This window comes from Gobio gobio (assembly GCF_949357685.1).
Source record: "Gobio gobio genome assembly, chromosome: 25".
NCBI classification, from domain to species: Eukaryota; Metazoa; Chordata; class Actinopteri; order Cypriniformes; family Gobionidae; genus Gobio; species Gobio gobio.
The window spans coordinates 17834347-17856727 of record NC_137121.1 but is presented as its reverse complement, the minus strand read 5'-3'; the positions used below and the strand labels follow the sequence as shown (position 1 = coordinate 17856727).

The 22381-nt window shown below is 36.7% G+C and overlaps 3 protein-coding genes across 4 annotated transcripts in view; 2 read left to right on the top strand and 1 right to left on the bottom strand.

Annotated features, from left to right (window-relative positions):
* The first annotated feature begins 2965 nt into the window (after positions 1-2965).
* Positions 2966-8511, top strand: LOC307121700 (cytochrome P450 2F2-like). The gene is made up of 9 exons (XM_079809405.1): positions 2966-3210; positions 3296-3458; positions 3998-4150; positions 4270-4430; positions 4848-5021; positions 5270-5408; positions 7158-7345; positions 7431-7572; positions 7644-8511. Exons 1-9 carry the CDS (start codon positions 3049-3051, stop codon positions 7835-7837), a joined length of 1476 nt encoding a protein of 491 aa, XP_079665531.1. The 5' UTR covers positions 2966-3048; the 3' UTR covers positions 7838-8511.
* An 864-nt stretch (positions 8512-9375) lies between these two features.
* setd6 (SET domain containing 6, protein lysine methyltransferase) lies at positions 9376-17271 on the top strand. The gene is made up of 9 exons (XM_079809342.1): positions 9376-9519; positions 9673-9759; positions 11100-11244; positions 11343-11484; positions 11566-11760; positions 12531-12657; positions 12744-12924; positions 13015-13157; positions 15984-17271. Exons 1-9 carry the CDS (start codon positions 9493-9495, stop codon positions 16308-16310), a joined length of 1374 nt encoding a protein of 457 aa, XP_079665468.1. The 5' UTR covers positions 9376-9492; the 3' UTR covers positions 16311-17271.
* Positions 17268-22381, bottom strand: part of cnot1 (CCR4-NOT transcription complex, subunit 1) — a 30275-nt gene continuing 25161 nt past the window's right edge. For both annotated transcript variants that reach the window (XM_079809334.1, XM_079809335.1), the window contains exons 48-49: positions 20739-20873; positions 17268-20642 (exon numbers count right to left, since the gene is read on the bottom strand). In XM_079809334.1, the coding sequence (XP_079665460.1) occupies positions 20564-20642; positions 20739-20873 (214 nt within the window). In that variant the 3' untranslated portion in view covers positions 17268-20563. The remainder of the gene's footprint in view (positions 20643-20738; positions 20874-22381) is intronic.

The following is a 22381-nucleotide window of genomic DNA, read 5'->3' as shown; positions in this document are numbered from 1 at the left end:
AAAAAAAAAAAAAAATTGAGAAAATCCTTTTCCAAATGAAGTCCTTAGCTAGCCTGGGAAAACCCAGACAACTTCCGGCAAATTTAGATTTGCTCTGCAAGTAGTCTGGCAAAGAGTCCATTCAAACCAAGCCTGTAGTGCTCCAGTCAGAAATTGAAGCTTTCGCGCCTCGATCGCCCCCCTGTGGCCGGTCCCAGTACAGCTCCTAAACCCCGCCTCTCCATGTATTTCAATGGGCGCGAGACACACTAAACTATTTAATTACACTTCAAATAATTGTTTCCTAAAGATGGTTTCTGTCATTTTAGGCAGTTTTTATTACAATAATTTCATTTCAAGTGTTCGTTTTTTAAATAAGTTTAGTTTTAGTGAGTTATTTGATGCTATAAAAACGGGGGTGTGACGTCATGATTGACAGCTGAGATTGACGGCTTCTCTGAGTGAAGTTGTCACTGAGGCACTAACGGACTTTTTTCTGGATTTTTGTGAGGAGATTGGAGCTTTAGCTTTCATTTCTACGCTTCCATAACTGTTTATTTCACACCAACATAATTAATTATTCTGCATCTGTGAGAGTGTGGGCGGGCTTTTGATAATCGCGCCTCTACTTCCTGCTCTCTACTGCGCAACTCCGGTCCCGAGATCGCTACTGCGCAGACTCGGTCCCAAGATGTCAGCGCCGTGAGCGGGCCTATGAAAGCTTCAACTTTGGTCAGCGGAAGTCAATGGAGTCGCGTCGTCCATATTTTTTTACAGTCTATGATTCAAACCCATTTCTAAACCCTAGAAATCGCGGCACCAATTAGAAACGTTGGGGCGGGCTTTACACGATGACGACAGCGCAGCGACGTTGAAGCAGATTTGCCGCTGCTGTGGAGCATCACTCGTTCGAATCAGCTATCGCGTCTGTTTTAAGCGATTTAAACTTCTCCTTTTCGTTAAAACCCGAGCAAAGAACAACACTCGAAGCCTTTATATCTAAAAAAGATGTTATCGCTGTCTTACCGACTGGATTCGGCAAAAGTCTGATACCAGCTTGACCCTTTGGTGGCTAAACGAATGGGTCTTAGCGAGAGTCCTCTGGTAGTGTTAATGTTTTACAAAATATAGTTTTAAGTCCTTTTCAGGAGTTAATGAAGTTGTTTAAAGCTCAAATCTGTGGTTTATTTATAAAGAGAGCGCCTTTTTAAAAAATTTTATCTGCCGTTTTCGGAGTTGTGAGTTCCAGTGGTTCAGCGGCGCTCAATCGATCATTGAGCCCGCCGAGAGGTCTGCCGCTGGCTCTGATGTCTCTGTAGTGGTTAAACCGTCTCGTCTTGTGTAGATCTAACGGCTGATCTTTGCTCTCATTAATCTATAATTTGTTCCTAGACAGATCGTTTTGTCTGAGGGCAAAGTGAAGTTTCATAACTTAATATTTTTAAGATATTAAACTTTACCGTTGTAGTCTCCTAGCGCTGACTTTGACTGAATTGCTGTATTTATTGTATAGCTTCTTATACCTTTTACTTATACTTTTATAATTGCTATTGATGATCACACATAAACTGACATTTAACAAAAAGAGACTGGGTTATGTTTTGTGTCATATTTAATTTATTACAGTGATAATCATAGCCTATATTATGTGTGTGTGTTTCTTTAAATGTAAACGAAAAGAGGCTGGGGTTTTTTATATTTCGTTTTGTTATAAACATGCATTGAAGATAATATGCATTGCCTGCTCTACATATACAAATACTGAGTGATACTGTCAGCATAGTAGGCGGACTAGTGTCCTCCCGGAGTCAAACTTGGTAAGTCACGGACGCAAGTCAGAAGTTCGCGTACGAAATATGTCATAAAACACCACTGCCTCATTTCATAAAAAAATAAAAATTAAACATAATAATAATAATAACCATACGAATGTGGTTCAGGCAACGAGCTAGGCCTACATTGATTATCTTATATATTTATAATAAAACGAAGTATAAAACACCCTGCCTCTTTTCGTTTACATTTTAAAAATAATATATTAAACATTAATATGTGGTTTAGGTAAGGTGACCAGATTTCTGAAATGGAAACCGGGGACATTTCCTATTTGAGAACACAAGTACAGACAAGAACACATATTGAGAAACGGCCAGAGTCTCAGATGTTTCTCCGTCGCTCTGCATACGTCATCTCCCTCATCGCTCTGATTGGTTTTAGGTCTATCCAATTGCGCCGAGAGGCATTTGAGCGACGCCCGTTTGTGACGCCCCTTTGGAAATGATTTGTCTATGAAGCTTTGCCAGACCATAACTCACTTACTACTGAGAATGGTCTGGTTTTAACCAGGCTAGTCCTTAGCAATATTACTAGTAATAATATATTTTTTATATATTTACGGTAGGAAATATACAAAATATCTTCATGGAACATGATCTTTACTTAATATCAATGATTTTTGGCATAAAAGAAAAATCAATAATTTTGAACCAAACAATGTATTGTTGGCTATTGACACAAATATACATATACATACCCATGCGACTTATGACTGGTTTTGTGATCCAGTGTTATTTTTGATCAATTTAATGTATCCTTCCTTTCTGAATAAAAAACTTTCAAAGGCTCCAAACTTTTGTTGTTCACTTTAAACATGAACTTACAACTAGATAACGACAAGACTTGACAACTATAAAACACTTTAAAAAAGTATAAACTGATAAAGTAAATCAATCAAAACGACATAAGCTTGTTTACCCTGTAGCTATAAAATTGATTTGGCTTTGTAATTGGTCTTTTGACTCATACACCTGATAAACTGCAAATGGAACTGGCTCCAGTCTCCTCTACTGTGAAGAAATGCTTATATAATTATAGAGTTCACGTTGGTTCGAGGTGAATACAGAAATGCAGAATGCTGAGTCGTGTTTGTTTGCCTGGGCCCATTTTATCTTTCTGGAACACGGCCAAATTATCTGTTCAGATAGGCGGCGATGTCCCAAGAGACTGAGTGGTTTGAGTTCACAACCTTCAGTGAAACTGCAGCGAGACAACAGCTGGACATCAGTCAGCATGCTGGGCTCTTTGGTTCTCGTGTGGATATGCATCTTCTTCGTCTTCCTCCTAGTCCGGATCCAGAGGCCGAAGAATTTTCCTCCAGGACCTCGTCCTCTGCCAATATTTGGGAATCTGCTTCATATGAACATGACCAATCCTTTGAAGGACTTTGAAAGAGTATGTCTTTTTTTCTTTCTTTTTTTTGTCATCTTAAGTAAAAACATTTTTCTTGTTTGTAAAATAATTTTCCATTTGTTTAAAGTTTGCAGAACGATATGGGAACATTTTCAGTCTGTATACTGGATCAAGACCAATGGTTTTTCTGAATAGTTTTGAGGTTATTAAGGAAGCTCTAGTTACGAAGGCTCAAGACTTCTCAGGACGGCCTCAAGACATAATGGTCAGTCATCTCTCGGAAAATAAAGGTAACTCCCACTACACGCTGTATATATCAACTAAGTAGTCACAATCTAGTCGGCCTAAGTATACAACAGTTCAATAGAGTTATAAATTAGACCTCTTTTGCTCCGCCACCGAAAATAGTTCCAAACTAAGTTGTCGTTCCTGAATTTTTAACAAATTGGTCGCGTGCATGACTCATGGCAGTAAGTTGTCGCCACCTACTGGTGTAAAGCCGAAAGTATACTTCCCTTGTCCACCTTCCGCTCAGGTCTCTTTCCAACTTGTCTTGTGCACCATGAGCAATGAGCATACAACATACACAAGTGATTTGAACAGTTGGTCGAGGTCTCTGCGGAACAAAAGTGTGCGTTTCTACATTTGTGGGTGTTTTCAAACTGATGGGTGTTTATAAACCATGCAATGAAAATGACTTAATGACTGGGACTAATTTAACCCTAGTCTGTGAAAGCGGGTATTGTGTTATGCTGGTAAATATAATCTTTTGGAATATGTTAAGTACGAGAAACCCTACAACTTAACTAAAATCATAATTTTACTAAAGGTGTCATATTGGCTGACTATGGCTCCCGTTGGAAGGATCATCGACGCTTTGCTTTGATGACCTTGAGGAATTTTGGCCTGGGGAAGCAGTCCATGGAGGAGAGAATTCTGGGAGAGATTTCACATATTGTTGCTTATTTCGACAAAAACGCTGGTATTTGATTTTTTTTTTTTTTTACTTTTGATTGATCGACAAGATGGAGACAATGTGTTTTTTATGCCTCGGCTGACAAGGAAAATGTCAATCTTTTTAATTGATTTACATTTGTACAGGAGGAACTGTGAATCCTCAGACTATGTTCCACAATGCTGCGTCAAATATTATCGGCTTGGTTCTGTTCGGATCCCGTTTTGATTACAACAATGAATTCCTAAAGAGCTACGTCCAGCTCATTACAGAGATTTCAAAGATCCTCAATGGACCATGGAACATGGTGAGATTTCAGATCAAAACACCAGTGAAATTGCTTGAAAGTTGCCATTTTCTCTATTTAGTTTATTTTTGTAATAGCCAATGATTAAACTATGTTACATGCTACTAATCAGAGGAAGGAGGTACAGTAGGCTGTTAAGGGGAGGGACATTCTGATTCTAGAGAGCATCTGATTGGACAAAAATCTGTGTAGTCCAGGATGAGTCATGGATATATAATTTGTGTTTTTCTATTAAATATAAACCTGTATAACTGCAAAAAGATATTTTTGTCAACATTTAGAGGTTTTCTGTTACCTTTTTTAATTAAATAATATTTATACTATTTTGATTTCCCTGAATGTGATTGACATTCAAATTTGATAAATAGCTTGCATTTTAGAGTAATTGTAATAAGATTGTATGTTCTTTCTTAACAGATATATGACACACTTCCTTTACTGAGAATCTTGTTCTTGCCTTTTATAAAAGCCTTTGATAACACGAAGAAGATAAAAGATATAAATATAAGGCTGATCGCTGAACACAAGAGCACAAGGGTCCCAGGAGAGCCGAGGGATTTCATCGACTGCTATCTGGATGAGCTTGATAAGGTGGGAGTCTCTGATATACATTAACTTCCTAGTCCAAACTTCTGAGACCAAAATTAGGTTATTAATCTAATCTAATTTAAATCTAGGAATATTTTCTCACAAATTATGCTGATAATAAAAACTGTACTCATTTAAAAATAAAAGCGTTTGGTTTGCACTGGTGGTCTTAGGCTTTTGGTCCCCACGTTATTCTTGAACAAATGCACCACAGTTTGAGACTCAAATGAATGACATCTTATGCTCCCCAGAGAAAAAATGATGGTTCCACCTTTTCTGAAGAGCAGCTCATCATGTACATTCTGGATTTGCACTTTGCAGGGACTGATACCACTTCCAACACCCTCCTCACCGCTTTTCTCTACCTCATGACCCACCCAGAGGTTCAAGGTGTTTAAAAAAAACCACACACACATCGTTTTTTTCTTCTTCTTATTTTAACCCTCTGGTGCTCTTCGGTCATTTCTGACCGAAAATGTTTCTGTTTTGAAATGTTACAAATCACTGCTTCATCGGAATGATATGAAACTTGGTGACTTTTCTTGCATTAGGTATGTAAACACACAAAAAAATTGGGGTCATGATTCAAGCATGCTAATTGGTCGTAAAAAAAAAAAAGTAGCATTCATTGTCTTCGGTCATAAATGACCGACCATAGGAAATGAATGGGAAATCGGCAAAAACACAAAAATTCACTGAATATTTGTGTTTACATTCTACAAATCAGCAACAATGCTGAAAAAAGTACACAGCAGTGAAGGGGTGACACTCTAAAACAAGGGTCTCCATACTCGGTCCTAGAGGGCCACTGTCCTGCAGAGTTTAGCTCCAACCCCAATTAAACACACCTGAACCAGCTAATCAGTGTTTAACTAGGGCCTTGTAAGACACTTATTAGCTGGTTCAGGTGTGTTTATTTGGGTTGGAGCTAAACTCTGCAGGACAGTGGCCCTCTAGGACCGAGTTTGGAGACCCCTGCTCTAAAACATCAAGAGTGTGATATTGACACATCCACTCACGCACACACGTACACTTATACACACACACACCTATGAAAAACTGAGCCTATGAACCACATTTAGAATTTTTAAAAATCACAGCTTCATTGGAAACATATGGAACTTGGTGACTTTTCTAGCATTAGGTATGTAAACACATCAAAAAATTGAGAGCATGATTCGAGCATGCTAAGTGGTCATAAAAAAATACTCCCACTTGTGCTCTTCGGTCAAAAATGACCCCCATAGGAAATGAATGGGAAATCTGCAAAAACACAAATTCACAGAAAAAAAACTATATTTCTAACAAACAAACAAAAAAATCTAAAATGTTATAATAAATAGTCTTTGAGATTTTTTAAATATATATTCAAATCCATCAAAAAAATCATTAAATGTATTCAAAAGAGAACAAGGGAATTCTCAAGCCTCTCCATAGAGACCTCGAGTGATTACACCCATGGTTGCATGGTTTCTTAAATAATTCCAAAAGAGGGCGCTAATCTGCCTTCAAAAAAAAATATTTTGAAGACCTAGTCTCTATTTTAACCTGAAATACTGCAATAATTAAAAACATTTTTTTAAATTACAAAAACAAATTGTTATATAATTTTCAATGGCAAAAATAGACCATAATTACTGCATAAATATTAAACAAATACCATCAAATCATCTCAAAATACAAAATTAAAAAGAAAAAATATTATTGAAGACAAATAAATTGCATTGGTTTTACCGGGGTGGAGGAAGTTAAATTTGTAGGTGTCCGGTCACTTATGACCGGGAAGACAACCAATGCAACCCCTAAACGAAGAGCACCAGAGGGTTAAAAAAGGTTTAGGTTAAACCAGAGACCGTAGTGTAGAGCAGGAGGAGATGGACTACTAATAGAAAAACAAGTGGAAGAAATCGTAATGCTCCATATGGCAGCTGAATAATGGAAGGCTAATCACTTTTTTGACTCGTGATGCTAGAACAGGCATTACAGTTTTGAAGTGTGAATTGAACTAAAGAAGCTAAATATGTGATATTGTTGTGAATTTTATTGCTAATTTGACTATTAACTGGATATTGCAAACATTCAGGTGTATGTTAGCATAGCTAGCAAAGCTAACTCCTTTCAGCCTTGTTTTCTCACCAGCAAAATGTCAGCAAGAGATTGATGATGTTCTGGAGGGTAAAGATCACGCATCGTATGAAGACAGACATGATATGCCGTACACACAGGCTGTGATTCATGAAGTCCAGCGTGTCGCTAACACTGTACCGCTAAGTGTGTTTCACTGCACCACCAAAGACACTGAGCTGATGGGCTACAACATCCCAAAGGTGAGGAAACTTGCCTAGGAAGTTTAAAGTATGAAAAAAGTGTTTCATACTTCAAAACAAATTTAAGCGGTTTCTCCTTTGTCAGGGAACAGTAATCATTCCCAACCTCACTTCTGTACTAAAAGAAGAAGGCCAGTGGAAGTTTCCTCATGAATTCAACCCAGACAACTTCCTGAATGAGCAGGGCCAGTTTGAGAAGCCTGAGGCTTTTATACCCTTCTCTACAGGTAACCATTCACAAATGTATGTATGTTTTATCTTGTCTTGTTCAGTGATCATCATCGTATGTGTTTTACAGGTCCCCGCGTGTGTCTCGGTGAGGGTCTTGCACGTATGGAGCTCTTCCTGGTCATGGTCACTCTGTTGCGCCGTTTCCAGTTTGTGTGGCCCGATGATGCCGGGGAACCAGATTACACCCCGGTGTATGGAATCACCATGATGCCCAAACCCTACAGAATGCACATCAAATGCAGACAGACAGTCAAACAGTAAATCACAATGCCAGATATATTCCCACCCTGAGGGTATAATTTGATATACAAATTATCTTTAAATGTCTAATATTAATTGTAGCATTATCTACAGAAACTTTGGGATACTGCATATAAAGTTGCAGGTAATCGAGCGCAACAGTCACATTCTGGAAATAAAAATTCTATTCATTTTCTCCATACTGATGTTTAACAATAATGTATTAATCTTTTCAAAATGGACACACAATGAGCTTCAAGGTTGTTGAAGTTATGATATATTATGCCTGTATTTAATAGCTGAATTCCTGTTTATCTACACTACATCCCAAAGTGGAATGGAAACTTTTTAAACGCAATAAAAAGCTCAACAGTGACTGCCCCACTGCAAATGATGTTATCAAGTCAGATTAAGCTACTAAATATAGTACTATATATATATATTTTTTTAGAGTACATTTATAATTAAAGTCACAAGTCAATAGTTTATTTGTTTTCATGCATTTTGTGTCAAATGTAAATTTGTAATGTTGTGATTTAAATCCCTATGGAGAAAATGCTGTGCCCCCTACCCTGGGGTGGACTGGCGAAATCCATCCATCCATCCATTCATCCTTTCTCCAAACCACTTATTCTCTGTAAATCACTATCCTCATTTACACAATAAACTACCAGTCAAGAGTCATCAAAACTATGATATGACAGAATCAGTGAAGTGTTTATGCAATGCTTGTGAAATCCTAATTGAATACTATGGCAGATTATAGGTAACTCATCATTCCCAACTTCAACCAAGAAAAAAATATGTTCTGCTAACGTTCTCATTAAGTTATAAAAAGATGTTTGATAAGTTTCAGAATGATCAGGGAACATTCAGAAATAACAAGTATTATATAAAAAAAAAACATTAGATGTCCAACGAAAATATTACAGAAAGAACGTTCCGGGAAAAATGTATAAATAATGTTTTTGTGCTAATGTTTTGAGAGCATTATTAAATACCAGATACGAATGTTTTGTTAATGTTACTGGAAGAAAATTTGTTCATATTATGAGAGAACCTTGCCAGAACAATAGTTCTGAGAATGTTCCCTGTTAGCTGAGAATGTGCTGTTTGAGAAGGACAAGTGGACGTTTCCTCATGACTTCAATGAATGAGCAGAGCCGACCCGAGAAACCTGAGGCCTTTATGCCAGATAAAGATAACATTGTCTCTGTTTATTTGCTTCATTTTACTGTCATAGTAAATTTATGTCTGTTTGCTTAGTGAATTGTTTTAAGACACATGAATATGGCATGATAAATGTATTTCCATTTCCTCACACTTGTCTCAGTGAGGATCTAGCTTTAATGTTTATCTGGCCTGAGGATGCATGAGAACCAGACTTCAACCCTGTGTTTGGACTGACTATGCAAAACATATTTGTACGTATAAATATGTTTTATTTATATGCATATCATAAGATAACTTTGTATTTATATGTATAAGATAACATATATTCTTTATTCTGTCATTCACTCGACAATATCGTAGGTGGCGACATTGTACATGATTGTGTTACTTTCTGCAGACGAACTGGAAGAAGAAGAAGTGACCGAAGTTCCTCACATGGATGGTAGTCACCATAAAACAATATATATTTTAATATCTCACCGACGAGCTTGCATTTTAACGAAATGGCGACAGACACAAAAAGACCAAAGGTAAAAACAACGTTTCGTCATGTTATTAGTGACAGTTCGCAGGTTAATTCATAATTTAGATTCAAATATTGCCTTTAGCTTGAAACGCAGATGTTTTACAGTTATTGTGCTTATCATGATTATCCTTCAGCATATCATCATGTGTGGTTTCAGATAGATGATGAGGAGAACTGTGTGCTGGACCCCCTGAAAAACTTCTTGCTGTGGTGTGATAGTGTGAAGCTGACGCTCAGCGATAAGGTAACTTGTTCATTTGATGTGTTATATTATCATATGTAATACATAGTTAATGCAATATAAATGTAATATATCTAATTTTAATATATGTATAGTAATAATAAGTGTGTAGGCCTATGTGTGTTTATATACTAATAATCAGGGTTATATTATTGTTCATACACTAATTTTCTACACAATATTTTTAATTAGGTTTTATACTTATATTTCAGTTTTAATTTTAGCTTAAGTGTTAATATTTGCGCTGTGCATTTGTCATGTTTTTAGTTTTTGTTGTTGTAATTTTAGTACTTCAACATATCTTCAGTTTAGTTGTCAACATTTTTTAAAAATTTTTTGACTTAAGTTTTTTCATCTCCATCTAATATTTTTTTTAAATTTCAGTGAGCTCTGTGACATTTTTAAGTACAAATACATGATTATAGAAATTGTTTTCATGATGATAAAACCCTTGGAGATATTTACCAATGTCTTTAGATATACAAAGACTGTGCACTCAGTACAAACGGGAGGAAGTTCAACACACAATATGGTGGAATAAGTCCCGCCTTTTTAATTTAAGAGCCAATCGCCTTTAGAATCTCTGTTTGCTATAGAAACAATCAGTGTTCTCAGATGATGCATCTCATAGCCTTAAAATGCAGCTTTTTTTGTCATGATTTGAGCATTTAGAAACAAAATTCATGAAATATGAAATTTAATCGTAAGCTTGGTGATCAGCTTTGGAGAATTTCCCCATTAAAAGAGATTGGAGCTGTACTTATAGGCTATGACTGAAATAGCTGCCCGAAAGGCGTTTCAAAGATGGCCGCCAAGTGGCCTGAGACTTGCCTTAAAGGCACACTATGTAAGATTTTTGAATTAAAATATCCAAAAACCACTAGAACAGTGTTATAAATTTTGTTGACTTATGTACTTACATGATCCCAAATGTTTCCAAGAACATTTAAATCCAGAAAAATAAGCTATTGTAACCAGGAAATGGACTGTGTCCGTGCGTCGCCTATCAATGACACCATACCCGCGTTACCCTCGATTTCCAGTTTTATTTTGTAGAAACCATGGAACAAGTGTCTTATAGTAGCCGCCAAACAAACGCACAGAGCAGCATTAAAACATAACTTTCAACACACTCAAATAATGTATCTAATATGATAAAATAGCGCTGCGTTACCCCTCATACGCATGAGTGGTCGTCTGTGGCATAATAAAAGCTCTTCAAAATCAATGCGTCATCAAGCTACGCCTTTGTTTTGAATAAGCGACCTCTAGCAGCGAAAATTTACATATTGTGGCTTTAAAGGGACTTTGATACCCATCACATTTGATATTCATTTCTTTAGGTGTACTTAAGTAAAAAGGGTACAGTAGCCGAATATGGCATGCTTGCCAAAGAGGACATTGAAGAGGGGCACATCTTGTTCTCCATTCCCAGAGAGACACTCCTGCATCACGGCACCACTAAAGTCAAAAAAGTGCTTGAAGAAGGTATGAGAACGTTCAGGTTTACTGCAATTCCACCTTTTGTTACCATTCCACCAGCTGGCTTGTAATCACCATATCTTGAATTTATGGTCGTTGTTTAGGGAAGAAAACTTTGGAGAGCGCATCCGGCTGGGTTCCTCTTCTTCTGGGTCTTCTAAATGAGTACACATGTTCACAATCCCATTGGAAACCATATTTGTCTCTCTGGCCAGACTTTCGGACACTGGATCAGCCCATGTTCTGGTAAGTTTTGCTGTTCATTTTTGTAAGATATCCTTCAAGGATCCTTCAGTTCTTCATGGTCAGGATGTCTCTGTTTTGAAGGTCCGAGAAGGAGCGTGATAAACTCCTGAAAGGCACAGGAATTCCCGAGGCTGTCAACACTGATCTGAAAAAACTCCAGGATGAGTACAATGACATAGTCCTTCCTTTCATGAAGTCCCATCCTGACCTGTGGGATCCTGAGAAGCACAACCTGGAGCTCTACAAGAGCCTGGTAGCATTTGTAATGGCCTATAGGTGAGATATCTATGAACTATTAGATTTAATTTAATTACATTTGGAATAATATTAGGATTCTATTTAGTGATGCACAATAAATACCAAAATGGTTGTTGGCAATATTTAAATGTATCGGTATAGATCAAATTGGATATTTAATTGTGCATGCTTTGCCATTATCTAATGCTCACTAAAAAGTGACTAATAAATAACACTCTTAAATGTAATCTTTAGCAAATATCAACTTTTTTTTAAATACTGTACATATGCTGTGATGCCTAAAATAACTTTTTTTATTTTAGTTTGAATTATTTAGGCAATATAGTAGAATTTTAATATAGGCCATTAATCGGTTATTGGTCATAACATGAAAATATCTGCTTAGAATATCGGCCAGAATGTTAATAATGGATGAATAATCCATCCCTAATTTTATTTTCATTTCTATGGAAGCACGTTTCCACCACATAAGAAAATAAATCATGTTTTTGTAAATTATGATATAAAAAGCTGAAATTGACAAAAAGTCATAATTGCGACAGAAAGTATTCATTTTTACTTTTTCTCTACTTTATAATAGTGATTTAATCGCATAATGATGACTGTCATAATTATGTATGCCATAATTTTGACTGTTTTATATTTCATGTCACATTTAAATCATAATGATGATTTAGTATGTCATAATTATGACTTGGTATGTCATAATAATGACTTTTTATGTCGTTATAATTTACCAAAGCATGATTTTTTCCCCTATGTATTTTCTCAATATTTCCTTTTGTCAGTTTTCAAGAGCCTGTAGAGGATGAGGATGAAGAAGAAGAAAAACAGCCTAACCCTCCAATGATGGTGCCCATGGCTGACATGCTGAATCACGTTTCCAAGCACAATGCCAATCTGGAATATACACCAGTATGTGCTGCAGATGCATTGACTTTTTTTTTATTGTTTATGCTGGATGCTTTTAGATCTCAAAGCTCACTTGTTCCCACACACAGGAGTGCCTGAAGATGGTGTCCGTACGGCACATTGAAAAGGGCGAGGAGGTCTTTAACACCTACGGCCAGATGGCAAACTGGCAGCTCCTCCACATGTACGGCTTTGCAGAGCCGTTTCCTACGAATAGCAATGACACCGTAGATATACAGATGTCCAGTGTGTACAAAGCAGCAGTGCAAGGTGGGGCTTTATAGATGTTTATAAATAGAGGAACTTATTTAACTTCTAGAAATACAGTTCTATTTCTAATACACTTTATTGCATTTACAGTGACACAAAGTGAAGCAGATAAACGGCTCTTAGTGGACAAATGGAACATGTTGTGCGAGATGGAGATTGTGGGGGAGAAAGGAGTCTTTATCTTCGGAGAATTAGGCTCTCTCACTTACAATGAGCTCTACACTACTCTGAAGGTAACCATTTGATCCACATGACAAAAAGTCAACAGTATATTTTTAAAGAAATTAATGCTTTTATTAAGCAAGGACACAGGATTAAAGGTGCGGGTTTCTGGGGGTCTTAAAAAGTCTTAATACCCCCTTACAAAAATGAAGACCTACCGTAAATGTTGCATGCATGGCAAACAATTAATATCTTCCTCATTATCTTTGCCCTGTTACCAATATAAATATCTAAACATCTTTAAATCAAGATACATTTACTTGAGATACAAATGCAAAATGAAGTCTTGAAAAATTGAACAGAATTAAGTGTTTATGCTTAAAACAAGAACAAATATCTGTCAATGAATTTTGAAAACTTCCCTTTGAATTCGATAAGAAGAAGAAGTGACCGAATATTTGGCACACAGATAGAGGATAGTCCCAACTGTCACTATAGCAAATTTTGAGTCTCTCTCAATCCCTCTAGTGCCAAAAAACCAGAACCTGTCCAAAGTTGCACTCATGTTTATGCTAATAACTTTTGAACCATTAGGGCTAGAAACAAAATTTTGCACTATATGACGTCATTTTCCGTCATGAAAATTTTCCCACCATTTTGAATTTTCCGATAAACCTACTTTTGCAAACTCGTCCTAGACGGTTCGTCCAATTTGCACGGACATTTAACCAGATCATCTTCAGGCAGTGGCGACAAAAAGTTATGGAATTTAAGTTGATTCGTCAAATCGTTTTGGATAAACGCGCAAACACATTATACGTAGCCGTTACAAAAATACACATAAGGCTATATCTCCGCAACGTTTTATCGTATTCAAACCAAACTTGGTAAATGTCATCCCAATCATGATCTGAGGCAAAATGCAGTGTTTCGGCGTAGCGCCACCTACTGGTCCGGAGATACAAAAAATAGCTATTTTTGCTTATAACTTCTGAACTGTTTGTCCAAAAATCATAAAAGTGATCATTCGGAATGTCATGCCGAGTCGACTGATATCCAATTTTACCATATCGGCTGGCATTTTGGTTGTCGGCCATTTTGAATTAAGTGCTAAAATGCTGTATTTTATGAACACATGAACTGATTGTTACGGAACTCGGTATGGGTCATCAGAACAATGCCCTGAAGGAGCCCCAGAAGTTTAAAAATAATTTATTTTTCAAATGCTTATAACTTTGGGTGTGATTGACTTATTTTCATGGGAGTAACTTTTTTTGTCTCCTGAATCCTTGCCGAGTCCAACGATACCAGACTTGCCAGGTTTCGGCATATGGTTTGTGCAGGGATGTAATTTAGCGCTTTAAAAACATTAGCTGATATCTTCGAAAACTGCTCGTCCGATCGAAACGAAACCAGCGCCAGAAGTTCAGAAACATAGGTCAATAGCTTTATACTAATGCCCAAATGTCAAAATATTGATAGAAAGGGGTAGTAAAATCCAATCAAAGCCAGGTGTCAGTCTTTTTTTTTTTTTTTCGTGTGTTTTCATATAAATGTCTATAACTCCAAAACAAAATTAGATATTTTCACCAAAATTGATACACACATGTATGGGCTCACTCCGAGGACACATACATTTTTTTTTTAGGATTGTGCCTCTTGATGGTGCTATAATTAAACAAAATATGACATTGGCTCTACACAACTCATTGTTTTAATGTGACGTTTTAACATTTTTGCTTAAAATTGTCTTCAAATGTCTTCACTCATTTTTTTCAGTTGGTCTGCTGCTAGCTTCCTTGTTTGCTTCTGTTGCGCTTGGCCCCGGTATTGCTTGCAGCTATATTTGTTCTTGTTTTGATCATAAACTCACATAATTTTTTGTGGAGCTGAAGTAGATTATATATAATTTATGTTTTTCAAATTTAGACATATGCTATATACAAGAATTAATAGATTTAAGAATCTTTAGACATTTGCACTGGAAAACAGCTTAAAAATACTAAGGAAAGAACATCACTTTTTGCTGACAAACTCATTGTGTTGCTACTTTGACATTAACATTAAGAGAACATATTGACGTATTGTTTTCCCTTCGGTTTTTTCTTTAATTGGTCTTAATAAGGTCTTTAGAAATTCTCACATGTATCTTCATAAAACCTGCAGAAACCCTGAAAGACATAATGTTGCAAAAGATTTCTATCAAATGCTGTTCTTTTGAACTTTGCATTCATCAAAGATTCCTGAAAAACAAATGGTTTCCATGAAAATATTAAAGGGGCTATATGCGTTTTTCAGAAATTTGAACTCGCGAAAAAACAGAACTGCTCTTATTTTCTGCTCGCTCTCGCAGCGGTGGTGACGTCACATCCACAGACAGCGCGGGAAAAAACGACCCGCCAGAAAATAGGAAAAATAGGATACAGGCTTATAGGTGCACCCACTGTGAGCGGACAAGGTGTCAGTATGCTCATCAGGAGATGTTTGAGTCATAAATGGTCAAATAAAAAGGCTATTGTTACGTTTATTTTGGGGGGAAAGTTGCATATAGCCCCTTTAAGTTATATAATAAATTGTTCATATATTTGATCAATGATGAAAACACAAGAAATGTTTGAGCAGCAAATTTAGCATATTAGAATGATTTCTGAAGGATCATGTGACACTGAAAACTGGAGTAATGATGCTGACAATTCAGCTTTACCAACATAGGAATAAATTACATTTGAAAAGATGATAAATGGTAATAATATTTCACAATATTATTATATTTTTTTTACTGTATTTTTGATTAAATAATTGCAGCCTCTGTGAGCATAATAGACTAATTTTAAAACCCCAAAAATCTCAATGATTTCAGATTTTTACATTTAAAACAATTATTTTTTCTCGAGTAGGTCCTTTGCATGACGGTGCAAGATTTCGAGGAGTTCTGTGAAAACGAAGGCTGGGAGGAAGACGAAGAGGATGATGATGGAATGGAGCGGGCTCTGAGTTTCAGTGTCCTGACAGGGTTGTCAGCGGAGTGGAAGTGTCTCCTGCACACAGCAGCTGCTTTGACGCTGGACTCTTATTCTGAGGATGTAGAGACGGACAGGAGGCGTCTGGAGGATCAGGGAGCTCTGGCTGAACTCGGCAGCAGAGAGAAGCGAGCTCTGCATGTGCGTTACGGTCAGAAGAGCATCCTACAGCGCTTGCAACAACTCACCAAACCTACGGCTTAATGCGCGGATTTCACATTCTTAAATCTCTTATTCAGTGATGACACTGCATTCTGGGAAACACTCTAGTTGTCAAAACAAGAAAAGTCCTCAGGCGATATGGTGTAACTGAATTTGCACTCTGTATAGTTTGTAGGTTATTGGTTTTGTGTGCTGTACTTTTCCCCTTTCAGAAAAAGAATGTGGAATCTTACGTTTCCGATTGTGTTTTGATTCTGAGCTATAAAGATGGCTTATTTAGTGTGACTTTTGGTGAGTTTTACATTTGTGTTTTTTTTTTTTTATCAGCTCATGTATTCCCTGGGAATTGAACCTATAACCTTGGTATGGCTAGTGCCATGCTCTACTGTTTGAGCGCAGTCACATCAGAAATTGTACATTTAGAAGAACATTGAACATGAACGATGTTAGCTATGTTTCCATTAGAGCCTGACTGATTTATCGACCGATTTGCCGCAGATATGAACACGCACCCAAGTGTCTCACAGCGCACGAATATTCACACAAAATGATGTCAAAATACCTGTCTTGTCGAGTATCATCGTAAACATAGTCGGTTATGTTTGAGTTTTTGGTCATTTTCACAAGTTTCATGGCCCACACAATATCTTATATGAATATCTGAACATGCAATATTTCAAAAGAAAAAACAGACACTCATTTTTTTTTCATCAACACTTGGTTCATTCTTCAATTGGGGTGGCAAATGAGAGGCAGAAATTGTAAAAATGCTTGTTTGTTTTCTTTTAATAAAATGTATTGCTGTGCATTTAAAATTAGTTTAATAAGCTATATCCATTAAAATGGAAGCTTAATAACATTTAGATTTTTAAATAATTTTAATCGAACACTGGTGAAACAATCACTTATGTCTATGGTGTTACCAATATTTGAAGTAAAATTTTGGTTTGTTCTAAAATGAGCAGGGATATGCAACCAGGTAATAATAAATAAATAGCTTTAAGGACTCTGTTTCATTGATTATTTAAATGTCTTTTTTAAAGAAATGTTTAATTGTTCATCTTGGCCCCTTGAGATCTTTTTTTTGTTAATTGGATATACATAAAAAAGGCAGGAAATGTGCTACCTTTATAGTCTTTATTCTGAAAGAGTAAATCCACGTTACAGTCTAAAACATCAAATTATAAGATTAAATGGCTCTGAAGGAAAGAATTTTCAGATAGGCCTACATTTTGAAATAACACAACAGACGTAATATTGCATAAAAGGTTTGTGGAGTTACTATAGAGTCTGTGGTGTTAGCAGGAAAAACAGTAACACCACAGACAAATTAGTCTAAATCCAGACTTTTCTAAAATGGAGGCTGCCATCATGATTTCAAGGTCAGGGGACTTTTTGGAAATATAAGTATGTATTTATCCAAATTTTGATTTAAATATTTAAAATCTGCAAGTTATCAACATAACACCACAGACACATTACAGACACAATAAAGTGCGACACATGAAATCGTCAAAAACGTAGCCAACTTTAAGAAAATGAATAAGAAAGAATGTCCTCACCATGCACCCCTCAGATCAACCAGAACCTGCAATGACCTTTACACACAGAAAGTAGTCCAAATAGATTTCCCCCTTTTCTTTAAGGGGCGACATCCATTGTTGTAACACCACTGACATGAATTTGGGGGACACTACTTTTTTCTTAGATATTACAAAATATGTATTTTTTTAAAACAATTTAATAATATTGTACATGTTAAATTAAATATTCACAATATAACCACTTTACTCTGAGGTAAGGCAAGGACATGCATATTTGTTACAAATGCAATCTCTCAAACTCAATTAAATATGTATTTTAAAACAAAAACGTATCTATTAATAGTGCACAAATTGTGTTTATCCTACAGAATACAATTGGTATTTAAAGTTTATTTCAACTGTTGTAAAGTAGAGGGACACCACTTGCCACCACAAATAAAAAATGACCCACTTGTATGTGGGTAAGTTTAATTAAAAAAAGCAACATTTTGAGGAAACCGTGTTTTTGACGATGAGTAGTACACATGTCCTTCTACATCCCCCAAAGCTTCACAGTCCTAGGGTCGACATTTCATTCAGTAACAAACTTTTGACTGGTACTGTACTATAATATACGCAAAGAATATCGGGCAATATATCGATATCTGACTTCTTTTTTTTCTTACTCCCTAATGTCGGTCGGGCTCCATCCAAATTTGCGAATTTAACTTGTGCGCTAAATTGTAATATCGCATAAAACATTCGTGAATAAAGCAGCGTTTCCACTTCCTGGCAAATTCCCGCAAAACATGGTGGGGTGGGGGAGGGTAGTTTTTGTTATTGTAAATAAGAAATGTACTCCTGGAAAACATATTTATTCAAGGTATTTGATTTAATAAAAATGTAATGGACAAAAAAAAAAAAAAAAAAAGATCAGCCACACATTTGTGACCCTGGTCCGTATAACCAGTCATAAGTCGCACGGGTGTGTATGTGTGTCAATAGCCAATAATGCATTGTATGGGTCAAAAATTATAGATTTTTCTTTTATGCCAAAAATCATTAGGATATTAAGTAAAGATGTTACTTGTGTTTCCATGAAGATACTTTGTAAATTGCCTACCGTAAATATACAAAAAAGTTATTATTAGTAATATGCGTTGCTAAAAACATCATTTGGACAACTTTAAAGGCGATTTTCTCAATATTTAGATTTTTTTGCACCCTCAGATTCCAGATTTTCAAATAGCCAAATATTGTCTTAACAAACCATACATCAATGGAAAGCTTACAAATGAAGTATAGATCTCAATTTTAAAAAAATGTACCCTTATGTGGTCCAGGGTCACAATTGAGCGCACAAGTTTTTTTAAATGTGCATTTTGAAAATGTATGCACATCTTGGCATTTCCATCTAGTGTTTTTTTTATGGTATATCCCAAAATGTGCATAAAAACAGGTGGATGGAATCAAAGCTACTGTAACATCCTTCCAGCGAGGATTTGAAGCCTGACTTTCAGGCGTGTCAATGGAAAATTAGCATTTTTCCATTAGAATTTCATCAGGTTTGTCAAGATAATTCTAAATTCAATCAATCTCCAATTGACCATCAATTTATACACCCATTTTCAAACTTTCGTTTTCACTAACCGCTTAAATGGCCTTCCATTTGTCAGTACATGAAAAACAACAAATAAATGTTGCCCATCGAAATTCAGTTACTCAAGCCAAAATCACTTGTATGCACATCCTAAATATAATAACTTCCCAAAAGGACTTGAATGCAGTTTACTTGGACTTAAATCTATTTACAGCAAAATAAAATGCATTAAATTCCAAACAACAGATGAAATTTATAATTAACTCAGATTAAAGTCACTTGAACGATAGAAGAACAGAAATCAAAAGTATTTAACCATATGACAACTTCAACAAAACATTTCAACCAAAAACAAATGCAAGCAAATGTGCAGTTCAAGTGTTTAATGCAGTAACTACAGAATGCATACATACAGGAAATAAGTAGCGGAACTAAAGGCAACTACAAAGTACTACAAAATACAACACGCGGACCAATACATTTACAAAACATTCGAAATCCTTACAAAATGAGCTGTATTGGTCCTTTTTTGTTCTGCAAGTTGAATCTTTGTACAAATTCCGAAGATCCAATTTACCAACAAATTTCTGAATATTTCCACAATTGTACAAGTGCCAGGGAGAACCTCCAACCCAAGATTTGTTTCCTCACAGGTGCAAAACTAGTGACCCCCCTCCCCCTGCAGTCCAGGACATCTGTCCGATCAGCTCACCACACCGATAGCTCTCCCATTAAAAACCAAACCAAAAAAAAAAAAAAAAAAAAAAAAGAAACGAAACAAGACAGCTTCCTTAGCCACTACCAAGCTTCCAAACAAAAGTCAATCCGTCTTGAAGGCAAAAAAATAATTTATGGAGAGTTTGGGGGAGCCAAACAGCAAAGGAGTGAAATGTGCTCAAGCGTGTGCCTCACCTTTGACAAAGAAATACTCAAAATCTGCTCTTAAATGTCCCTTTTTAATATTTACATTGAACATTTTAAATTGTTGAGGGAGAAAAAAAAAAGAACCAAATGAGAAACTCCTCAGGTCAGATGCCGCCCGGTGGAAGGAGAGCGGTAGTCCAGTGCCGGCTGTGTGTCGATCAGATGTGCAGGGTGTTGGTGGGGCAAATGAAGGGTTGGGGAGAGGGAGAGCTCTTTCTCTCTCTGGGCACAGGAGCAGTTCCTGCAGCCTAACTGGCACCTGTTCCCTCCATCACCTGCTGGGCCTGCTTCTGCCCCATGCAGCACTGAGCCACCGACTGGAACAACCTGCAGAGACAGAGAGAGAAAACATTGCAGATCTTCTGTTGCAAAAAAATAAAAAATAAACAGAAAGATGGGATTGTCTCTTGTTGACCAGCTTACTTCTCAATCTCTGGGGCGCAGTGCACGAAATCATGGCTCCAGAACTTAAAGGCAGGGTTCTTGATCAGCTCTATGAAGGTGATGAGGAGACCCCATGGGTGCGGCCTGTTCACAATCAGCCTCTCCAGCAGGACCCTGCACGACAATCACTTCAGTTAACTTCATTTATTATTATATATCTTTTCATTTATTAGAATTCTTGCTAACACTTTACGCAAAGTGTCAACATTTACTAATACATTATTAAGATCAGTTGTATCTCAACATGTAATGAACTAAACTGACATGACAACTGCATTTTATTTTATAATGTTCTTTGAGGTCCACTTATGTTATCAAGATTTTAACAAAACCAAAAACACATCCTTATCTAGACGTAATAAGCTGTTTTCGATCCTGTTTTTGACCCTCTCTTTTCTTTTGATGGCTTGGAAGTAGTCCTGGGTGGTATGACCAAAAATATATATCACGGTATTTTTCTAAATTATATCGTTTTCACAGTATTTTTTCCCCCTATGCATGACCGGGTGTTAATCACATTTTCTACTGATTGAGAGAGGAAATACTGCAGTAGATTGACTAGAATGCCCTGTTTTACTGTCATGACGAGTGAATATTGTTGAAAAATTCCACACTAGAGTTAATACAGGTTTGCAAAGCCCCACAAAATGATGCTATGGAGAGACAACCAATAAAACACAGACCTGCAACACTCATTACACATTAATATTAAAATAGGACCACAGAGAGAGAAAAAAACAGTTGAGGGCACTGTAAGCCTTTAAAAGAAATCTTATCTTGTTATAAAAATCCTATATAGCAACAAACTGCCAAAACGAGGGAGAAACACGGATATTTGCAATACATTTAAGAGCACTCTCTAAACAAATAACACATCAGTTTAACGCAGAAAGAATAAAGCAGTTACTTTTTTGCCCATTCTTCTTTGAATTGTCAGCATACACGCTTCGGGTTCACGTTTAGAGCACTATAGTATATGAAATATGTCCATAAAAAACTTAAACGCGCTCGCTCGCTTTTCAACGTCCCCGCCATTACCCGTGTGGAACGATTTTGAAAATTTCCAATGTTGAAAAATCCTGTTACATATTTTAAACATTTGCCAACAATGTGAAACATTTATGCGTATTACATATGCTTTATAAGTCTTGATTGTAGGCCTGTCGCGATTAGTCGATATAATCGGCTGCGTCGACGCTGTTAATTATTCGACGTCAATATTTTTAGTCGACTGGGCAAGTTTGGTACGATAGGAAATTGAATTAGGAGTACCAGTACTTTAAAAATGACAGCACTCTAATAAGAGCAGTATTTCTTAATTTGCATCGATGTGTGACAGCAGGAGTGAGGATGTGTGTGAGCTCTGCTTCCACTCAAATATATACGTGCAGCTCAGGAAAAAACAAAAACAAATGTGCGGTGCGGCCGGGACGTGCTCGGGCTGCCGGACTCTGACCTGAAGCGCACGGAGCAGCGGCGCGCACACGCCTTTCACTCGGACAGATCCCGATGCCAGTTTAGCGGATTATTGGGTTTGAATGGTAAAAAATCGTCAAAAATGCACGTCCTGGCGAGTATTCAGGTAAACGCAGTTGGATAGGTCTTTAGTGAACGTATACAGA

Coding starts and splice junctions, on each gene's coding strand:
- LOC307121700 (XM_079809405.1), top strand. CDS start 3,049: ATGCTGGGCTCTTTGGTTCTCGTGTGGATATGCATCTTCTTCGTCTTC. Junction 4,431..4,847: donor TCAATGGACCATGGAACATG/GTGAGATTTCAG, acceptor CTTTCTTAACAG/ATATATGACACACTTCCTTT. Junction 7,573..7,643: donor TTTTATACCCTTCTCTACAG/GTAACCATTCAC, acceptor TGTGTTTTACAG/GTCCCCGCGTGTGTCTCGGT.
- setd6 (XM_079809342.1), top strand. CDS start 9,493: ATGGCGACAGACACAAAAAGACCAAAG. Junction 9,520..9,672: donor CAGACACAAAAAGACCAAAG/GTAAAAACAACG, acceptor GTGTGGTTTCAG/ATAGATGATGAGGAGAACTG. Junction 13,158..15,983: donor AGCTCTACACTACTCTGAAG/GTAACCATTTGA, acceptor TTTCTCGAGTAG/GTCCTTTGCATGACGGTGCA.